At 37.6% G+C, this 20,643-nt stretch overlaps 1 protein-coding gene across 15 annotated transcripts in view; it reads left to right on the top strand.

Annotated features, from left to right (window-relative positions):
• The window catches only part of cacna1db (calcium channel, voltage-dependent, L type, alpha 1D subunit, b), a 75,787-nt gene that overhangs the window by 988 nt on the left and 54,156 nt on the right, over positions 1-20,643 (top strand). For 14 of the 15 annotated variants that reach the window (XM_014001721.1, XM_014001723.1, XM_014001724.1 and 11 more), the window contains exons 2-3: positions 2,801-3,257; positions 4,272-4,377. In XM_014001721.1, the coding sequence (XP_013857175.1) occupies positions 2,801-3,257; positions 4,272-4,377 (563 nt within the window). Of the gene's footprint in view, positions 1-180; positions 402-2,800; positions 3,258-4,271; positions 4,378-20,643 lie in introns of those variants that run through there. The other variant, XM_014001719.1, reaches the window with a different exon arrangement.

The following is a 20,643-nucleotide window of genomic DNA, read 5'->3' on the forward strand; positions in this document are numbered from 1 at the left end:
TATATATATATAGTGCGTTTTAAAGGTCTTTACAATAAAATGTCTGTGTACAGGCCCATGTTGCTCCAAATGAAACAGGTAGAAGTTTGTCGCCTTGTTAGGACATCTTGAACAGGTCCAGTCTTCGGTCTGGGGGGGACCTGCTGCTGCTCCGGGTCCAGCTCTTCCTCCGCACGCGCCGTCAGTCTGCAGCCAGGGACCCGGATGTGGCGGAAAACGCGCGGCGCTCTTCTCGGGGTCTGCGCTCCGGAAAACTCCGGTAACAATTCGGCTTTGAGCGCCTCCGCTCGGGTTCGCGCCGTCGTCACGCTCAGGTGGTCTCTTCCAACGATGAGTTGGATTTAAAACAAACCTTTTCGATGTGGATTCGAGGATGCAAGAAGCAGATGAACAGACTGAAGGTAAAGGAAAAAAATGTGAGCGCAGAGCTGATGGAGAGTTGGAGTGGGCGAGAGCGCTCGATGGGTTTTATTCTTTAAATGTCCTCTTCAACCTGTCAGATTATTCCCTGAGTCAAGATCATGTTTTATATTTATTATTATTAATGTTAATATGGGCTGAGGAGGAGGTGATTTTGTTTCCTGCGTGAATAAATCCTCTGGTTTAAGGAAAACAAAAATCTTGACTGTTATGTCATCAAGTTATTTTATTTTGTTGTTCTGAAGGATGGATTGTCTCGGTGCAAATAAGTTAAATCCTCATTTTAATATGTTTTATTGGGTACAAGTGGTTAAAAACACAAACTAGAACACACTTTTCCTCCAGGCCTTTAATGTTAAACAACTTATTAATGACAGCTCGTGCTCAGTTTGTGTCTTAATGTAATGTAAAGCATCTAGAAGAGAAGTCAAATATCCCGAGAAATATTATGTTGACTATAGGTTTTTGAAAAATTACATTTAATTTTGCAGTAACAATTTAGAAAAATACGTATCATTAATGCAGATGATATAATAAAAGACTGCACTTCTTAAAATATGTTGAGAAATTATTTTTTGAAAGCTTGATGTCTTGTGAGATTGCAAGTGTGAATAAGCTACAGTTATGCCACATTTTAGCTCGATATCTGTAAAACTGAGCAGTTTTTGCATCTTTTTGGTTGAACTGTGGCCATCTTGATTTGGGTTCACTTCAAAAGTTATTCAGTTACAGATGTTCATCCAGTGATTGCGTTGTAAAGTTTCACAAAAATCCATCGTGAGATATTTAGCTAACAGACAGTGGTTTAAAGCCAGATTTTGCACGATCAGTTAGTGCTCAGAATATCTGAGACAGCTCGATATCTTCTAAACTGCTGATCTGCAGATGTTGTGTTGAATGACTCAAAGTTAATTATAAACATAGATGAAAAGATTACCTTGTGAGAGTTTTGCTAAAAATAAACACATAGGCAAACATAGCATAAATGTGAAAAAGGCATTTGGAAACTCTAACCCTTTCTTGTGGACTTTATTCAACTTTAAGCATCTTTGCCCACTGATCACATAACATTCAGATTTAAATAAAAATGTTCTGCTGACATGAAGTGTTGGTGGTTTTACGATGAACACCAGGCTGTGGTTTCATTCTGCTGTACATCGAAGTGACCATGTCAAGGGCACGGTCCTGTTCCCTCGTGGTCTGCATTGATTTTACAGACAGTTTCTCTCAGTCCTGCAGGGCCGGAGCTGCTCTCTGTCTCACACTTTTTCGCCTTTACATCCTGAACTACACGTAAATCCCTACAAGTTCAGTCCCATCATTGTTAACACTCCTTCCTTTTCTTTTCCTTTTTTTAAAATTTCTTTCTTTAAGCCTAAATGTGAAATTCTGGCACTTCTCTTCACACTGAAATACAGATAATCCTTTAAGCTGCACAAAGGGAGTTTTTCCAATCCAGCACGAGCCACTGTTTGTTTTGCTTTTTGTCTTTGTTGTAAAAAGAAACGCGCTATCTTGTAGTTTATTAGTTTATTTCTCAAGCTGCATGTTTCTGTGTTAATTGTATTCTAAATGTAACATCTTAACAAACATTTGATGCTTGTAAAAGAAGTATATAAATATATGTAAATTCTGTGAACAGTTAGTCCACCTCCCCAAAATAATAAAAAAATAATAAATAAAATGAAATAATTAGGTGGGCAGGGCTTCATTGGTGGGCGGAACAGAAGTCATGTGGTCCATGGGCCACCTGTTGCCCATCCTTGGTTTACAGTATTGATCTAAGTTATCCAACTTTATTTTTAAAAATATGACTCAGTTTTCATAAATCTTCTCAAAATAACCTCTGAATCTTTATTAACAGTACAGTAAGTTACATGTTCATTCTTAAGTAGATTATAATGTGTTTATTTCTTGCTCAGTTGTGGTTCAAACATCAGTGAGGTGTTAATCTTTAAGGGAGAGTTCAGCATTTTTAAAGAGGATTACTTAAAAGTATTTTTTATTAGTCAATATTTATTTTATTTGAAGTAAATGGAAGAGTATGTTTTAACATTTTGCTGTTAAGGTTTTAATTTGAGTGTAGCTGTATGTCTGCACAAAATCTTTACAGAAACCTACAAAAAGGTAATCAGATTACCAATTTGAAATGATCTGTCCAAGTGATACAGCATTTTACTTTTTAGTATTAAATAAAATCATGTACTTCTACCATGCATTTGGGTGTTCACTGTTATGCAAATTCACACATGCTCACAGCTCCCCCAGCTAAAATTTTGTTCAGGCTGGTGCAAAATGTCAGGAAGAACCAATAAATGCAGAAGAGAGTATTTATATCCATTTTAGTTTCAGTCTCAAAGTGTTGTTTCTGTCTTTCCAGGGGCAAAGTATGCCAGCAACAGAAGGACCACTCCCTCCACTGACACCCCGGCACTCTGGTCAGAGAACCACACCGGTCTGCTTCAGCTTCCTCCATCAGAACCCGTTCAGGCTCCAGCCAGCACCGGGAAGCCCGTCGGCTCCTCTCATGGGCTCCTCGGGGCTCAGGGCCAGGGTGGCTCCGGCTCCGGTGTCAGCCCGGTCCTTGCTTGGCACGCCGCCATCACCGCGGCTCGACAAGCGCAGGACGACTCTGAAATGCCCGACGTGAGCTCCCAGCCCTCCCTCACCAACACTGGAGCGGCTCCTGTCGGCTCCCTGGCGCAGAGGAAGAGGCAGCAGTACGCTAAAAGCAAAAAGCAAGGAGGATCCACCAGCAGCCGGCCCCCCAGGGCCCTGTTCTGCCTCACCCTCAACAACCCGATCCGCAGGGCCTGCATCAGCCTGGTGGAGTGGAAGTATCCTTTTTAGATTAGAACCTGCAGCTTGTTGGAGTGCAAAATTCAAATATCAAATGAAAAGCACAAAATACTGAAGGTAAAGTAGGGCTTATTAATAGTTCCAGACATTAAAAATGCTAGAGAATGTATGTGAGGTTTGGACTCAAAACAAGACATTTTAAGAAATTCAGATGCAGTTTGATAACTTTTTCTCTCTTTCTGAGCTCGAGGGGAAAGGATGACTCTTTAACAAAGGGGGTGCACTTGTTGCAGGGGCAGGATTGCTTTTACTTTTGGATTGTTGGTAACAGCTGGTGGCAGTAACTCCACTTCTGTCATGTGCAGTTATTCTGAAAGTACAAATTTGTAACCACTCTACTACTAACAAACAGGATGATCAACCTCATTTGTAACCTTTTGTCTAAAAACTGCTTTAATGATGCTCAAAAATGAATTAGAAATTTGTTGAAAAAAAAAAAGAGTTTACATATAAAAAGTACAATTTAAAACGTAGTAAAATAATATTTTATTATAGACATGCAGAATTGGTGATAATTTTTCAGAAAACTGCTTCAACCAGAAGTTGATGCTGTTTAATTCTGCATTCACTCACCAAGAAAATGGAAGCTTTTTGGAGGAATCTTGTTGCCGATGTTCTATTAAAAAAACCTGACAAATTTTCTTCAAATTGCTTAAGCTGATTTCTATCTTCTATTTAGTCATGAATAGTTGTTAAAAGTAAAACAAAGCAAACATAAAGGCAGATGTGGTGTTTCCCCAACTCTGAACTCTGAAAATGACATCATTGATCAGCACAGATAGAAGCATTACCATGACAGAACTAACTGTTGAGAGAAGTGACAGGGTCATCCATCCATCCATCTATCCATCCATCCATCCATCCATCCATCCATCCCAATCCAATCTACCCATTTATTCATCCATCTATCCATCCATCCATCCATCCATCCATCCATCCCACTTTCATGTTGCTCTCTGAGGTTCTCGTCTTCCTTGACCATCACTTTCCAGACCCTTTGATATCTTCATACTGCTGTCTATTTTTGCCAACTGTGTGGCCTTAGCCATCTACATCCCCTTTCCTGGAGACGACTCCAACTCTACCAACCAAGAACTGGTGAGTAGTGACGCACATGTTGCAGATCCAACAGACCCTCAGCATCACTCTGTTACTGAACATCTCAGCTACAATAGATTTGGCCTAATTAGCATCTTCTGTGAATTAAAGATTTTTCTTTTCACTTAGTTTCTTTACGCCGTTGTTGCCGACTGCTAATAACCGGTGTGTGTGTCTGTGAATGAGTTTAATAAAACATTCGGATGGTAGTTTGTGGGTTTTTTTTAGAACAAAAAGACGTACATGATCAGGGAAGCAATGAATATTTATTTTCCTGCAGTGAGAACCTAATGTTGCAGAATTTGCTCTATAGAAGAGATATGTTGGTTTAAACCCATCAAAATATTGGCTTTATATATATTTTTAATTTCATGGAAATCTGCAAGTAAAACCCTTGGCTGATGTTTCCCCCTATTGTCTGCTTGTTGTCGGTGTCAGCATGTGTCATCAGCTGGATTACACACACTTCTGCACGAGAGTAATTGGCTGGATGTGCGAGCTTTGTCAGAGGGCTTTCCCGGCAATATTTGGATAAATGTGTGGGGTTTCATTGTTCTGTTGACACGCACACGCACACACACACACACACACACACACACACACACACACACACACACACGTTCTCAGTGGGTTATCCCTGTGTGCCTCGCAGCAGGTCACTGTGAAAGGACAGACAGGCAGTTGCAGATAGAAATGTGTTTCTTCAATCATTGCAGAACAGTTTACTACAAAAAAACAAACATTACAAAACAATTGTTTATGAATTCAAATCAGATCTGATTTTGCAATCTGTTCAAATTCTGTAGAAATCCAGCAGCAGTGTAACTCCGAGTGTGGGCTTTGTTGTTGGATTTATTTTAACACTTTTTAAATATATGTACATAAAGATTTATATGATATGAGATTTGTGTTAAAAAAAAAAGTCTTGATTCAACCATATACTTTGCTGCCATGGATCCAGACCTTTTTTGATCTTCCATGAAAATCTCTTTAAACTTTGACTATTTGACCAGTTTCAGATGATTTTATTTATTTTTCTTTGCTTGTTAAACCATTTAACTCTGACCAATAACTTATTTAAGCATTAAATAGCTCCCAACTGTATGAGATGAACCAGTGGTGTTTCTGCCATGCTTCATCCTCCATGATTTTCTTCATTTCCTGTAAGCGGTCGCTGCCATATCGGCTCATTTATTTTCTCTATTAAAGTTTTGAAGTTTCTTTTTTTTTTGGGCTCCTCATTCTTGTCTGCATTGTTCAGTCTTCACTAACAGTGACAGTTACCAGCAGGCTGGGTCAAAAATACATTTTAGTCTGTTTATTTGGTTGAATCTGTAAAAGAAATATCAATTTGACTTGTACCAACAGGATGATTTCAAGCTAGCAATGAGTTAAAAATTTGACATTCGGAGTAATCAACTAAAGCAGGGGTCTGAAACCTGCGGCTCTGGGGCCAAATGTGGTCTTTGGCCCCACCACAGCGGCCCCTTGAAGCATTGACCAAAGCTAACATGAGAGAATTAATTTTGTTTTTATAGCCGCAACAGAAAAAGTTAACTATCAGTTTTTCTGTCTATTTTTTTTTGCATATATCGATATATAAGAAGTTACTACAAGTTGATTAGAACACCTTTAAGACTAGACTGGATATTAATAATAATTAGGAAAAAAGTGCCTACATCAGTTCAATTGTAGGTTTTTATAAAAAAAAATAGGTATCAATAAAATACAATATTCTCTTTGATTACATGGTCTTCTCTTTTTTTGGTAAATAAATAGTAATATTAAAAAAAAAAAACTTAAAATCTGCAATACATTATTTGTTTTATGTCACCCACACTGGCCAGAAAGGCTCCCCTTAAACAAACTCAGTGGCCCACGAGCCACCAGTTGATAATCACAGTTGTAGCATGTTTTGTGTCTCAGGACACATTTTTGTAGTGAGCCAAGGAGCAGAAATGACACATTTGACTGTAAAAGTTGCAGACCTCTGAACTAAAGGATAGAGCAAGTCTCAAGCCTTTACTGTTTATTATNATATTATTGTCTTAAGACAGCTTTCAATTTCTCATCTGTAGATCGTTTCTTTGAGACCCGACACTTGTTCTTTTGTCCACCATCTCTTGAAACAACGTTTTATTTGCTAGTCGTAGGACCCAGTGACACTTGGCAGAGGCCCTGCAGGATTGCGTCTCCGTAATGACCGATACAGACTCAGGAACCTTGACCCTGAAACTGGGACATCTAAATGGGATTCAGCCATGTTATTATTTACACACATGCTCTTCCTGCTTCAACCTGTCAAAATCTCTTGTGCAATTAAAAGCTGTTTGGACACAATCTGAATCTTAAACCTGATGAAATGTCAGGCGTGAAATATTATTGTTGCTCATGATAATTTTAGTCAACAACCGCTTGTTGATGCCTGTTTAGAGACGCAGGGTTTTTAAACTAAGGGTTCCAGTGTTTGACTGATGCATCTTGTAATGAATTTCCTAAAGCTTCTATGGAGTCATGATTTAGTCTTACTGGTTGTCTCCTGTCATTAGACATCTGAGGATTGTATGAACAAAAATAGAATGATTGACATGTCACCACAATGCCATGCCTGTTTTCAAATTGTTTTCCACACATGCACACCAGATCACGATCATTCTTTTACCTAAATTCAGCTACAAAATTACACATTTTAAGCTAGTGCAATATTACATTTCCTGACAATTTATAACAAACTCTTTCCTCTAGGAGTAAGAAAACGATACCTAATGTCAGACTCTTTGTTAAATTCACTTTTCAGTTTCCCTCTCACATTTATGCCCATGAATTGGATTTCTCTTAGAGAAGGCATTTGATTTTCAGTGACAGAAAAAGACCACATATAGGCCTGCCTCTGCATAGACTGCTATTTTAAGCCGGCACAGACAGATACCTTTTCTGTGAGTGAAACGGCATAATTAAAGTTAGTCTGTTTTTAATGTTGCATGCCTGCAGTTACTCTAAAAACCAAACTTACCTATTTTAAAACACCAGTTTTATCTAATCATTAGTTCTTGTAGCCTTTTTATTCAGGAAACTGGTTTTGTGAAGTTTTAGTTAAGGAAGTTTACTGACTATTGTGCTCTGATGCACTAGTTGTTAGCAGTGGCTGGTTACAACATTTGAACTGCACTTCACGTCATCAAATGCCACAGTTACATTTTTATTAATAGAGATGTCCAATGAAATGTGTTTCAGACTGATGTAATGTGATACAACCTGACAAAAATGCCCTTAAAAAGTTTAATACTGCAGATATGTTTTATGTGCAGAGCAGCCATGTTGGATTTTGTGGTCAATCTCTGACTGAAAGACTTTTAAATCAAAGATCTAAAGTTTGCTCAAACAGGGTCAATCAAAACAGGGTTCTCAAACTTTTTGGGTCTGGGGACCCATTAAAGAAGAAAAGAAAATCCAGGGACTTCCTCAAAAACCTCATGCTGATTTAAAATGATTTACTGCAGTTTTAATGCTATGAAAATAATTATTTTTTTGGTTGTTTTTGCACATTTTAAAATGATACAACAAAATTAAAGGGCCAATATTATGTGTTTCTCAGGCATATATTTAAATACTATACCATAATAAGGTACCTATGTCACTTTTAGCTGGTATTAAAATGCTGTTTTAATGTTTAAATAGAAAATAAACTTATCTTTTCATCACTTCCTCTTCTGAACACCTTGAAATTGGCCTCTGTCTCTTTAAGAACCACCTTCGCTTCTGTCCCGCCCATTGAGGGGGGTGGGGCTATGCTGCAGTGTACTTGGCATCTGAAAATACATTTCCTCAAAAGTATTTTTCATCTGAAAAGAGCTTCATTGAGAGAGAACTAGTGTTAGGGGCTCAGCAGACAGGTTTCACTTTCACCCGAGAGCCTGCAGGAGTCATGGGTGGGGTGTGTGTGTGTGTGTGTGGGGGGGGCGCTCTGCCATGAAGAAGTTCGGCTTAAAGACACGTCCCAGGGGCGTTTCTGGCCCCCACCTGTCGTTTTGCTCCTCAGCATGGCTTCCTAAAAACGCTGCAGGATTTCTCAAACATGCATGAATGAGTCAGAGCAAGGCTTTGAGCATGTTTTTTTACGAGAGTATAACATGATATAAAACTCAAAAGTTGATTTTACATGATATTGCCCCTTTAACAATTTATTGCAATTTTTTGAGGACCCCCAAGCTACAGCTCACAGACCCCTGGGGCTCCTGGGAACACAGTTTGAGAACTGCTGAGTCAGAGGATGTAAGAACAAAAAAAATTCCCATTATTATGAATTTATGGTTTCCTAAAGTTCTCTTACCTGCTTTTTCATTGAATCAAAATCTGGTATAGGCTTCCAACAAGGGCTGAAACCAGGCTGGTGGAAGGAGGAAATGTCACATTAAATCCATATTTAATCATCAGGAAGCTGAGTTGTCACCGTGCCTTTTCTTGTTCAGTCTTATCTGCTCTGATGGGTCTGACCTCGGGCTTTTGGTTGTCTAATGAAGTCTGAAATTTGCTCAGATTTCACCTCAGCTGAAGATGGTTCACAAGATTTGTTTATGTATGTGTGTTTTAGATAAGCAGACGGGCTAAACTGATAATATAAAATATGAGAAAATGAAAGGGACACTTCTCATCTAATCTGAAACAATAAAAAGGTCATACAAAAAATGACTTAATAAATCGTCAAATTATTTTTGAGAATATTATAACCACTTAACAGATCAGAAATTAAAAAGGCACAATCTTTGTAGTAAAAAAATCTACTTAAAACGTTTCTGAAAAGACCATTCAGAATTTTTGATGGCAGCTTAATTCTACCAGTGTAGCTCTATTCTCATAAGAACATCTCACGCGCGCAAACATTTTTTTCTGAGTACAGCGAGGGACTTTCTTATCCTCACAGGAAATTTTTGTGTGTGTGTGTGCATAAAACCCAGTGAGATGGACACAGTTTCATGTTCCATCAACAGATGGGGATTGTTCACACTGTCCAAGTCCACGATTGTCGCTCGCTACACAATGTAGAGTGTGAGAAATCGAGGATGAAAAATTTTTTTTTTCTTGTATCTGTGGTCTTTCTAATAGAATGCTAGAATAAATAGTTTTGGTCTCATCCTGCAAGTCCTTCATATTCAAAAATCAAATAAAAACAATCTGCTTTTGTAAAACACTTTAGTCTGATAATTTAGTAACATTAAATTTGTCAGATGCTAGTAGGAGGAATTTTCTGTTTCAGGTCAAACAGATGAGAGCTTTTATGTGAAGAAATGTTTGGATCTGTAGTGGATCTCTTTCACTGTGTGACTGTAGTGTGTATTTTGTTGTGCGTGAGAGAGTGAGTGCAGGAGGGAAAGAAACTCTGCGTGTGTGTAAGAGAGAGAGAGCAGTTTGATGGATTAAGCTGGGCAGTGGATTAGTAGTCACTAAAGAGAAGAATTGAAGCAAAGGGATGGATTGATGGAGGGATGGATGGAAAATGAATGGGTCCTCTAACAGATTTTAGGGTTGTGTATTGGCAAGAATTTGGCGATACGATACATATCATAACAAAGGGGTCACGATACGATATATCCTGATATATTGCGATACTGTAAGCAAGGCAATATATTGCAATTTTTTTGTCCAAAAATTTTATTAAATAAAAACCTCTTACTCAAAAAAAAAAAAAAAAAAAAAGCTGATGTTTACTTACAATGCCTTACATTTTCTCCTACAATGCTAATGCTACCCTTACTCTCTGGCACTCAAGAGGTAGAGGAGCCAAATGGCTGGCTCACTGCTGCCAACTAGTGGTCAGAGGCTGAACTACAACATAAAAATGAACGGTTGGCAAGAAGGTTGACATTTTAAACCTTAATTAAAAATCGATACAGGGCTTTAGAGTATCGATGCAGTATCGGGAAATGAAATATCGCGATATTTCAGTGTATCGATATTTTCTCACACCCCTAACAGATTTGAAAAACAACTATCATGTGATCAACTTGATTTTGTTCCAATAGCCTATTTTTTCTGTCAATATAGAAAAGCCAATTTTTTCTCACTTATCAAACTAGACATTTTTTCCATCATCTGCTCTGGTCATAATGTTATGGCTGATTGTTATAACAGTGCTTGTTCAGCTTGAACTTAATGTTGGGACTGTTGGATTGGAGGAAGTGTTTAAGCTGGAAGTCTGAAAAATAATGTTTGAACAGATTCTCAAACCTTTCTGACTTTTTCACTCAGGCCACTAAAAGGCAACAAATTCCCTTTTGTTTATTGTGATTAATAATTAATTATCAAATAAGTAAAAAATAATCTGCAAGTTAATGACAGAAGACAGCCTGAAATGAACTACTTTTCATTTTTCCAAATATATATATTTTAAAGTCACTAAATTAGATTAAATAAATTTGGTGAGAATTAATATTACTTACTAGATACATACCTCGTACTTATGTTTCCTGTAAGTACACGATAACAAGTCACTTCATAATACAGCCCAGTTCCTGTAAGTGCAGGTACCTCTTATTTATTATCGTATTTAAAGGACACAGACAATATGTGAACTCCACAACTTGTTCATCCTCAGGTACCTGCAAGTACCAAGTATGCTCTGTAAGTACTAAAAATATATCCAAGTGGTACCAGGTACAAACCTGGTAAGTACCAGGTAAATACATGACTGTCATGTATTTTAATGACATTTCCATTTTGTCTATACATTGGTTTGCTTGTTGTTTGGTGTGTTTCTGCTTCTGCTCAACAGTGTTTTTCTCTTCTTCCTGCTTCAGTAAAAATCTTAATTTTTTGTTCCCAAAAAGGAAATGTTCTCATGCTATTGGTGAAAACAGTCACCTCTGGATCAGAGCTCTAATTATTTTCAACACTCCAGCTTATTTTTAAACTTTTCACTTCAATGTCGAAGCAAATACTAAAATAAAATAAATGGTTAATATTTTTTAGGTCTTTTTAGACAGCCTCTAACAGTAGACACACACAGATGTTGTGTTTAATCTTATAGATGTGAGTTTGAATAAAGATGTTACCCAACATCTTTTTCACATCTGTCCTCTATCTGTTTATCTCTGACTTGCATCCATTTAGGGATTATCTAATCCCTCAACAATATGCTTTGTGCAACAAGAGTAAAACATAACTCAGCTGCTGCTGGATTAAGCTGCAGTCTAAGACGTTTTGTTGTAAAGATGCAGTCTGATTGATGGTGCGTTTAAGGTCATCTGCCGAACAAACTTACTCGAATCTAAAAATCCCAGTATTTCCAGAATATAAGTCAGCTACAGTAGAGCGTCATCATCCAACGATCTCATCCTCAGACGAGAAGCAAAGTGTTTTATATTGTTAGTTTTATTTTGGCAACTTTCTGAATATCGTCTTAAAAAAATAACATCTTGCACCTAACCTGGTGTCTCACTGTGTTCTTGGGTCGTATTTAAAGGACACAGACGATCTGTGAACTCCACAACTTGTTCATCCTCAGTTTTTCTGGTTCTGTGTGATCCAGATGATGATGTATCCCCGTTGAAGTTGTGCAACATGCACAGTTCGTACTCATTATTAGAGTTCATGTTATCTGCACGTGGGTGAGCCTTTCCACAAACAGCATGAGTCACAGATCAAAAGGTCGGTAATCTTTTAAAGTTAAACCATGGTAACAAGCCGCAGCATTATTTTTGATCAAACTGTGCACAGACACTGCAGCAGGAGTTTTAGTCAGCACAGCCACTCAGAGCAGAAAGCATTCAGCTGAATTTTCACTGAAGTAAATAAAAAAAGGACTGATGTGGTTATTATTCCTCTTTATATGGAAATGGCAAATATTTGAAATCCTTTTGGAACTCCATTTTGTGCAGGATTATTGCTTTTATATGAATTTTGATGATCATAAAATATTGAGTATTTAGTTTATCAGGTAGTTTCATAGAAAACTCTCTAAATAAATCTCTTAAGTGTAAACATGTTCTGTAATCAATTCAATTAAGTATAAAATGAAGTTTATACTGAAACATACTGTGCTGACACTTAAAGTTTTGTCACAGTTTTTACTCACAAAGATGCCGACTAAGCATTCACGCTATTTTCTCGTTTTCATCTGAGCTTTTTCTTTAATTACTTCTGCATAATTTCAGCTATTTTACCATCACATTGTTCAGCTTGTTCAGGACATTTCAGCTAATAATTAGTCTTTTGTAATGTCTAACTTGTAACAAATGAAGAAATGTCCAAACCATGAAAAAACTGTTCTGTTTTGTGCTTGCCTCACTTTTAGCTTTTAGTTGTAGTTCTGCTAATTTCAGCAGTGAGCTAATGTTCAGCTACAGTTTCCAACTTGTATTTTGCTGGTTTAAGCTTTGATAATGTTTTGTTGGTCTTAGCTTTTATCTTTTGTTCTGCTAATTTCATTATTTAGCCACTGTTCTGTTCATTTCAGCTTTTCACTCTTTTATTGGCATTAGCTTTTAGCTGCTGCGTTACTGACCAGTTTACATTTTGCAATTTAAATTTTTACGGCTTTACTGGTTTTATGTTTTAGCTGCAGATTATTTTGTCTTTGCTTTCAGCTTTTGTTTTACTGATCTTATCCCCCCCGATAGTTCTAACAATTAAGTTTTAGCTTTTTCAGCAAATTCATACAGCTCACTTAATAAGAAAAATCTGAATTTCCTGTTATTTTAAAACAGTGCAGGAGTGAGTTTGTCCTACACGTGTGAATGTGTCGTCAGTCAGACGGCAAAAAAGAAAGTGCTGAATGTTTGTGGTGACGTTAATTTCTCCAGAGGTTAAAACATCTGCTCGCAGTGTTAGGTGTATGTGTGTGTGTTGGTGTGTGCGTGCATTTTGGTGTAATTGGATCTTTACAAACAGAATGCCTTTTTTTTTCCCTGAGTGTTTTGCTGTAACTTGTCCTGATTCTCCTCATCTGTCTGAGTGTTTCAGTGTAAATCTGAGGGCAGAAAGTCAGAAAGCATTTTATTTCTGTCAGGGATTAAAGGTTTAGGGAGGAGGGGAAATGAGAGTCGCATTAAGCAGCACACTTCGATGATCACATGACGTGTGTGAGGCGTGTGACGTGCTTCTTTGCCCGCACAGCTATGAAGAAAGATTGAGAGATTATTTGCATTGAACTCTTGAGGTTAATGTAAATGTCACTTTACTGAAATAAAAAAAAAGCAGGTGATGATGATGATGATGCATTTATCCTGGGTCTGTCAGCAAAAATGCTCTTGCGTTATTGGACGAATTTTAACGAAACTTTCAAAAAGTAATAATTGGAAATATTTTCAACCAAAAAAACCTAATTCAAGATGGCCGCCACAGCTGTTCAAACTTATCAAACTCAAAAATGTATAGCTCAGTTCATTTTACAGATATTGAGCTAAAAATGGCTGAACGTGGTTGAATCTAATAAATAAATGTCTTAAAGACTTAAAACAAAAACATGCATGTTGGTTTTAATTAACCAAACTGTCCTGAGGTGTGGGTGAGAGTGAGAACGGTTTCATCAAGCTTTTATTGTCAGTTCTTTAGAAATGTCTGCATATAATACGGTCAGTGAAGCAAATGAATTGTTTCCATGCTTGACCTGAACAATAGCTGTTTGTTGCTCAGCCCCCTCCCCGGTGGCTTCCCTTCATTAGCTCCCTGTTAGTTTTAGAATTGATTTGAAGGTTTTATTGATGATCTGCAAGGTCTTGAATGGACTGGCTCCTGTATAAATGTCCATTTTGTTTTTATGGTTATTATTTGTTTTTATTGTTCTTAAGATCTTATATCAGTTGTATGTGAAGCACTTGGCAAACAGTAGTTATTTAAAACTTTATTAATTTCTTTCAAAATATAAAATAAAATCAATTCTGTATACAAAATAAAATGAAAAGTAGCAGAAAGAAGAAAAAATCTTAAAATCTGCCCCCTTTTGACCAAAAAATAAATTCTAATAATAGTCTACAAATAAAGTAAAAAGAAACTCCTTCTTGAGCAACAATTTGTATAGATACACATTATGCTATTCAATTTTATATAGCTTTAACAAACCAACTTTTATCATTCATTTGTCATCATAAACATTTAGCTGGCATTTTAACATCAGTCTCCAGATTATTCCATTATCATATTCCTTAAATTAAAATTTTAAATGTGCAATATGAAAATAACACAACATGGTAGCACATACTCAGAAGGAAATTAGCAGGACAACATGTCATTAGACAAATCTATCAGTTTTATTGTGCATTTCTTCTGCACCAAACACCAAAGCAGTCCTTCTGGCTAAATAATCAACTTGTTTGACTACTTGGCAATAAAAATGTTCAGATTCAGAAGGATTTCAGGCATAATATAATATGACGAGTTTCAGTACTTTACAGAAATCTTGGTACAAAGTCACACAATTACTCATACATTTTCACACTTATTCTGTGTCCACTGTGTGTATTTTGCTTGCATACCAATGAACTGATTCTCTCTTTTTCAGCATTATGTGTRTGAATCTATTTAAGGCATCTGTGTGGGTGGGTGTACGGAAGGATGTAGTTGTTCCTAAGTGAGTGTGTTCCTCTGTATATTTAGGCCAAGTCATATCATGAACAGACAGGCACAGAAAAGCCTCTGTCTTTGTGGGATAATGGCAGTTTCTAGTTCTGCAAATATAAATTGTTTTCTTGTGATGTGAGAAAAATCTCTGCAGATGAAGGAGCCACAGATGTTCTTGTTAAAGTAGTTCTGCAAACCATATTCATCTTCAATGCTTTTGAGTTAAAATTTTTTATATGAAGAATACAATAATAATGTCAAATTGTTTGCACTTTTAAGTGACGGGAACTTTGTCACATTTAGGTAAACAGAACGTTACCCACCAGCTGATGTGAGTTTGTGAAATATTTATAAATGATAGCTGCCATGAGCTTCTCTATAAATAAAACAAAATAAAAAAACTCAAACTGGATTGGAAAGAAAACTACAATTAAAAGTTAAATGACAACATCTGATCCAATAAAACAGCAGCATATCCAATTATATAAACTGTAAACAAAGGATAAATAATTTCCCTTAGAGACAATAAATGCTAAAGGATGTTAATGGTCATATTTAAACGTTTGCTATGTGTACAAGAAGAGTACATCTAGAGAAAATCCTTACATGAATATTTAATGTCACTTTATTTACTTTTGTAATAAATATTAAAATACATAAAAACCCTACATCTCATTTCTGATTTGTAGTGATTGTTTTAAGGCTGCAAAAGATCAGATATTTGAAGGCCCCATTTATTCTGTTGGTTTACTTTTACTAATGTTTACTCATTGTCCACATGTCAGGTGTGTGTGTGTGTGTATGTGTGTAATTGTGTGTGTAAAAGTAAGAGTGTGTATTTGGATCATCGTGTAGAAAGGAAGTGTTTTCGGAGCTACCACATGAGCGGGAACAAAAGCTCATGCATGAATCCTGCGCAAATAAATGAGGCCACTTTAATGAAACCGCATGAAGTCATAAGTTACTGATTGCATAAAGAGCTGGCTTTACTACGACATGGATAAAACAAGCGTTAATGCTACAATTCCCAATTCAAGAGATTTGTTAATAAAAAAGATTTTAAATGAAAATATTTGCATATAAGAGAACTTGACAGCTGTTTCTTAATAAACGGTACACAGAAATGACGTTGACACACAGACCGAGTGTTTGATGAGTGTTTGTGTGTTTTTAAAATGGAGCCGTGGGGGCTTTGGGTGGGGTCACAAATGCGCAGATGTCAAGAGGGTTTCTGGACTCGCTGCATAGCACCCAAATGTCAAGAGACCACGGACCCGGGAGAGAACATGAAACACAAACAAACACTCTTGTCATCCGTTTCACCCACAGATGCCTCACGAGCACAGTTTGTCATTTTAAAGCTCACAGAGCTCACTTAGCGAGTGCGGTGTTAAGCCTTGTAAACCAAAGTGACTAAAACTCCGTGTTCTGATAGATTTGACCCAGTTTGTCTCACACAGATCACAAGCTCTACATCCAGTTTCACATCTATAAAAGTTTAAAAACAGAACAAATGCATGTAAGGCATGCTTCTGTCCTAATTTAAGTATTTCTTGTAAAAAAAAGTGTAAAAAGAACAAACAGCTGTTTTGGAGTCAATCTAATCCAAGATGGCCGCCACCGCCAACTGTCCTTAAAATACTCAGAAATGGCAAACCAATCAGTTTTACAGATAGTGACCCAAAATCTAGTCTGGATGCAGCCGAGGCGAACAAACTGGACAAAAATTCCTGATAAAAGTGGCAGGCGGCGGATTGGACGACCCGGAAACGCAGGAAATGTGATGAGATTATCTGTTACAGCTAAGCAGGTTTATGGCTCGTGGGACAAATAAGAAGCTAAATCTCCAGCATAAAGCAGTTTCCTCCTTTTTGCTCTGATGCTGTGTGTGTGCAGCTGATTCTCCTGACATGGTGATCATTACAACCCCAGCAGGTTCACGGCACGTATGAGTCAGCAGCTTTTACTGACAGAATACAGCTTAATCACTTTACACTTTTGTTAGATGCTAACCAGTTTCACCGCTTCAAATTTACTGTAGCTAAAAATTGTTTTTATGGGTAAAATGATCTAATGTACTTTCTGGAGAAAATCAGACAAATATTTAAACATATTTAAAGTTCATATCAGTTTGATTGATTATAAAGGTTGTTTTAAATGAACCAGATGTTTGCTCTTTTACGTAAACCTGTATGAATGCATGCACACCTCTTCCTGTCTTCAGTATGTTGACTGGCTGCATAATTGTATTTATTTATGTACCTCCTTCACCTAGTTTTCCCTACAGCACAGCCTGCTGCCTAGACAACTGTGGTCATGGAGACTTGTGGAGAATCCACAGAGAAGACTCAACAGGGGAGATAAAGGTGTGGAGAGGCGCTCAGAGAGCTGAAGGAAAGATAATTAATGAGGAGAGGTGGTCAGAAGGGCAGAGTGCAAGCAGGGCAGGGTGAGAGGAGGTTATATAAAGAGGAAAAAAAATAACGGGAGGAAATGATTTTAGGTGCTAAATGTGTTGAACGTAAAAAGTAGGAGAGAAGGATAAAGGCTGAATTAAATAAAGAACATGATAGAAAATTGTTAAGTTTCTGCAGATGAAACTAATGAATGCTGAGATTTACTAGAGAAGCTGAAACAGATTTGTTAAAGACAAAAGAAACAGCTAAAAGCCAGAAGGAGCAAAGATAGCTGCAGATTAAGGCAATAAAACTGGTTAAAGAGTAACTTACCCCAAAATTAACTTTTTTAGCTGATAAACTGCCTAGAATGTGTCTAAAACGTTATATAGTACTGTTTCTGTGCTAATTTTGATGTTTTTGTGYGTATTTGTTCAAATCTGTAATATTTGGTCTAAAAATGTGTTTTTGCTGCTCATATGGGTAGAACAGTGGTACTGCAGGCTAATTTGCATATTGGTTTGCGTTTATTTTCTAAACATGATGTCCCAGTAGCTTTCAAACCCCAAAACACATTACGGCAAAGGCTGGTTCACCCCAAAGATCCGGTGCCCCGGCACAAACAGAGCAATGTTGTATATGCAGTTAAGTGCCAGGAGGACTGCGACCAGTTATACATCGGGGAAACAAAGCAGCCACTGTTCAAAAGAATGTCCCAACACAGACGAGCTACGTCTAATGGCCAGAACTCTGCAGTTTTCACTCATTGACAGGCCAGCGGTCACTCTTTCAGAGATGAGGATGTTCTCATTCTTGATAGAGAGGAACGTTGGTTTGAGAGAGGAGTAAAAGAAGCCATTTTTGTAAAGAAAGACCGTCCATCATTAAACAGAGGTGGGGCCCTCCGTTTTCAGTTGTCCCCCTCCTACAGCGCTGCCATTGGCAGTATCACTCCACCCCCTGTTAACAATAGGTATTAATTAGGTGTGAACGATAGCCATGTGATGTGAGTATCAGTCACCTGTGAACGATGGCCATGTGATGTGAGTATCAGTCACATGGAGGCAAGACTCAAAAGCCTGAATTTTGCCTGAAACTCTCAGACTGAAGAAGTCTCTTGGAAGAGAGACGAAACGTTTCATTAAAGAAGAACCCGTCCAGAGGACCTATTCAATTTTTTTCCTTTTGATAAATAGCTTAAAGTATGCAGAAGTAGGTAAACTGCAATAACATAACAAATAAACAAGAAAACATCAGTGTGAATGCTGAATCATTCTTTAGACAGTAATAAAGTTTATTTCTGTTTGTGTTGTTCCACACAGGGAGGCTGACGAACCATGATGGGGATGTTTGTGTGATGCTGCTGCAGTCTTTTTAATACCAACTCTGGATTAGTTTGGAGGTTTTGGTGCTCAGCCAGTATCAGCGCTGGCTGGCTCTACTGTATTTGTAGCCACGCTAGGTCTTTTGACATCTGGATTATGAATATCCTAAAATAAAAATAGATCCTAGCTACAGTTGCATAGATTTAACTGGAGAGGCAGCGGGACAGAATGAAATGGAGATCAGCTGCTGAGCCTTTGGTAAACAGTCTGAATTCAGGCTGCCTCAACAAAAGAAGGTGCTTCATGTTTGCTTTGGTTGAGGAAACACTAAAGTAAAACATCTGAGCTTATTTCACTAATGACACAAAAAACATTGTGCTGCATATGTGGTGTCTGTCGTTTATGAACTTTAAATGATTCAGAAAGGACGAAAATGAGTATGAATGTCTTATTTTAATCAACATCTGAGACATCAGATATTTGTGGAGATGAGAGATCAGCGGGAGATAGGACAAGATAAAGATGAATACTGACATAAAGAAAAAAAAGAACACAGAATAAGGGAACTGGAAGAGATGTGAGGAGGAAGACCAAAACTAAATCACATTTCATGTCCAGGATTTAATAAATGTTTTCTAAAATTATTTAGAATGTTACACAAAATATAGTTTAGACAATTCAACTCTAAGTAGAAAATATGGGACATTATGGCCTTTTTAACAGTGAGATTAATGCCTCTGTTTGTGGTCCAGCCTTTCTTGACCTGGTTAATCTCATTAAGACCAAAGGGAACACGGGCTAATAGGAGCTGATTATCCTGTCTCTGGCTGCCTGGCTGACTCACCTTCATCCATGTGAAACACACACACTGACCTACTAAAACACTTTCACCTTATGCATAAACAGTCCTCTCAAACCTTCCCGTTCATGCTGTAAACACAGCTGATGAGAGGCGGGGTTGTACTTAAGCCCTCAGAAAATAATTAGATCACAACTTGTCTTTTCTTTCTGAAGTCATCATTTATGCAGCGGTGCTGTCTGACCGATCTGTGCTCCATTGATCTGTTTTATTTTAACTCAACTCCCTGTTTATGCACAGTAATATTTACTTTTCTATTTTTTTTTTACCGGCGTTCTTATCATTTCCATTCATGTGATCTGAGCCGTCCTCAGTTACACACAGAGCATCATGGGACGCGGCAGCACCTGTTGGGTGGGGGCGAGGATGATGAGGGTTAAACTGACACACACAAACTAGATACACCGACTGGCATGAGCCAGGCAGCATCGAGTGTTGTGTCAGCTCATGTTATCATCAGTGAGGGAGGCGACATCGACTGAGCCTGCGACTGGTGTGTGTGTGTGTGTGTGTGTGTGTGCGCTGTGATGCTGCCAGCTGATTTGTTAGGTAGGTCAGGCATGATGATGGAGCAGGACTAGTCCTTCTTTTGAATCAATTGTAAATAAACACACACACATGCACGCACACACACACTCACACACATCATCAGGGATATCCAGAGGTGTAAAGTAACCAAGTACATTTACTTTGTTACAGTTCTTAAGTAATTTTTTGAGGATTTGTAATTTTGCCAAGTACTATTTAAAATCATTACTTTTACATTTATCTTGTTACATGTAAAACATAAAAATGATGTATTTACTTTTTATTTTAAAATTTAACACACACTCGTTACAAAATTAAATATGACCAACCACATCATGAAAGGAGTTATGTGCTCTAAAATTATTAAGTGTTAAATTTACTCAACCAAGTCAAGTCAAATGGTTCTACTAGAGCAGGGGCGTCCAAACTTATTCCCTGAGAGGGCCAAAAGGAAAATCTACTCAAGGGCTGCGGGCCAAATGCAGTAATGTAACAGAGGAAATGCATATACAGTGGTTTGCAAAAGTATTCATACCCCTTGAACTTTTCCATATTTTGTCACATTACAACCACAAACATAAATATATTTCACTGGAATTTAATG

This window comes from Austrofundulus limnaeus, unplaced genomic scaffold (genome assembly GCF_001266775.1).
Source record: "Austrofundulus limnaeus strain Quisiro unplaced genomic scaffold, Austrofundulus_limnaeus-1.0 Scaffold10, whole genome shotgun sequence".
NCBI lineage: Eukaryota > Metazoa > Chordata > Actinopteri > Cyprinodontiformes > Rivulidae > Austrofundulus > Austrofundulus limnaeus.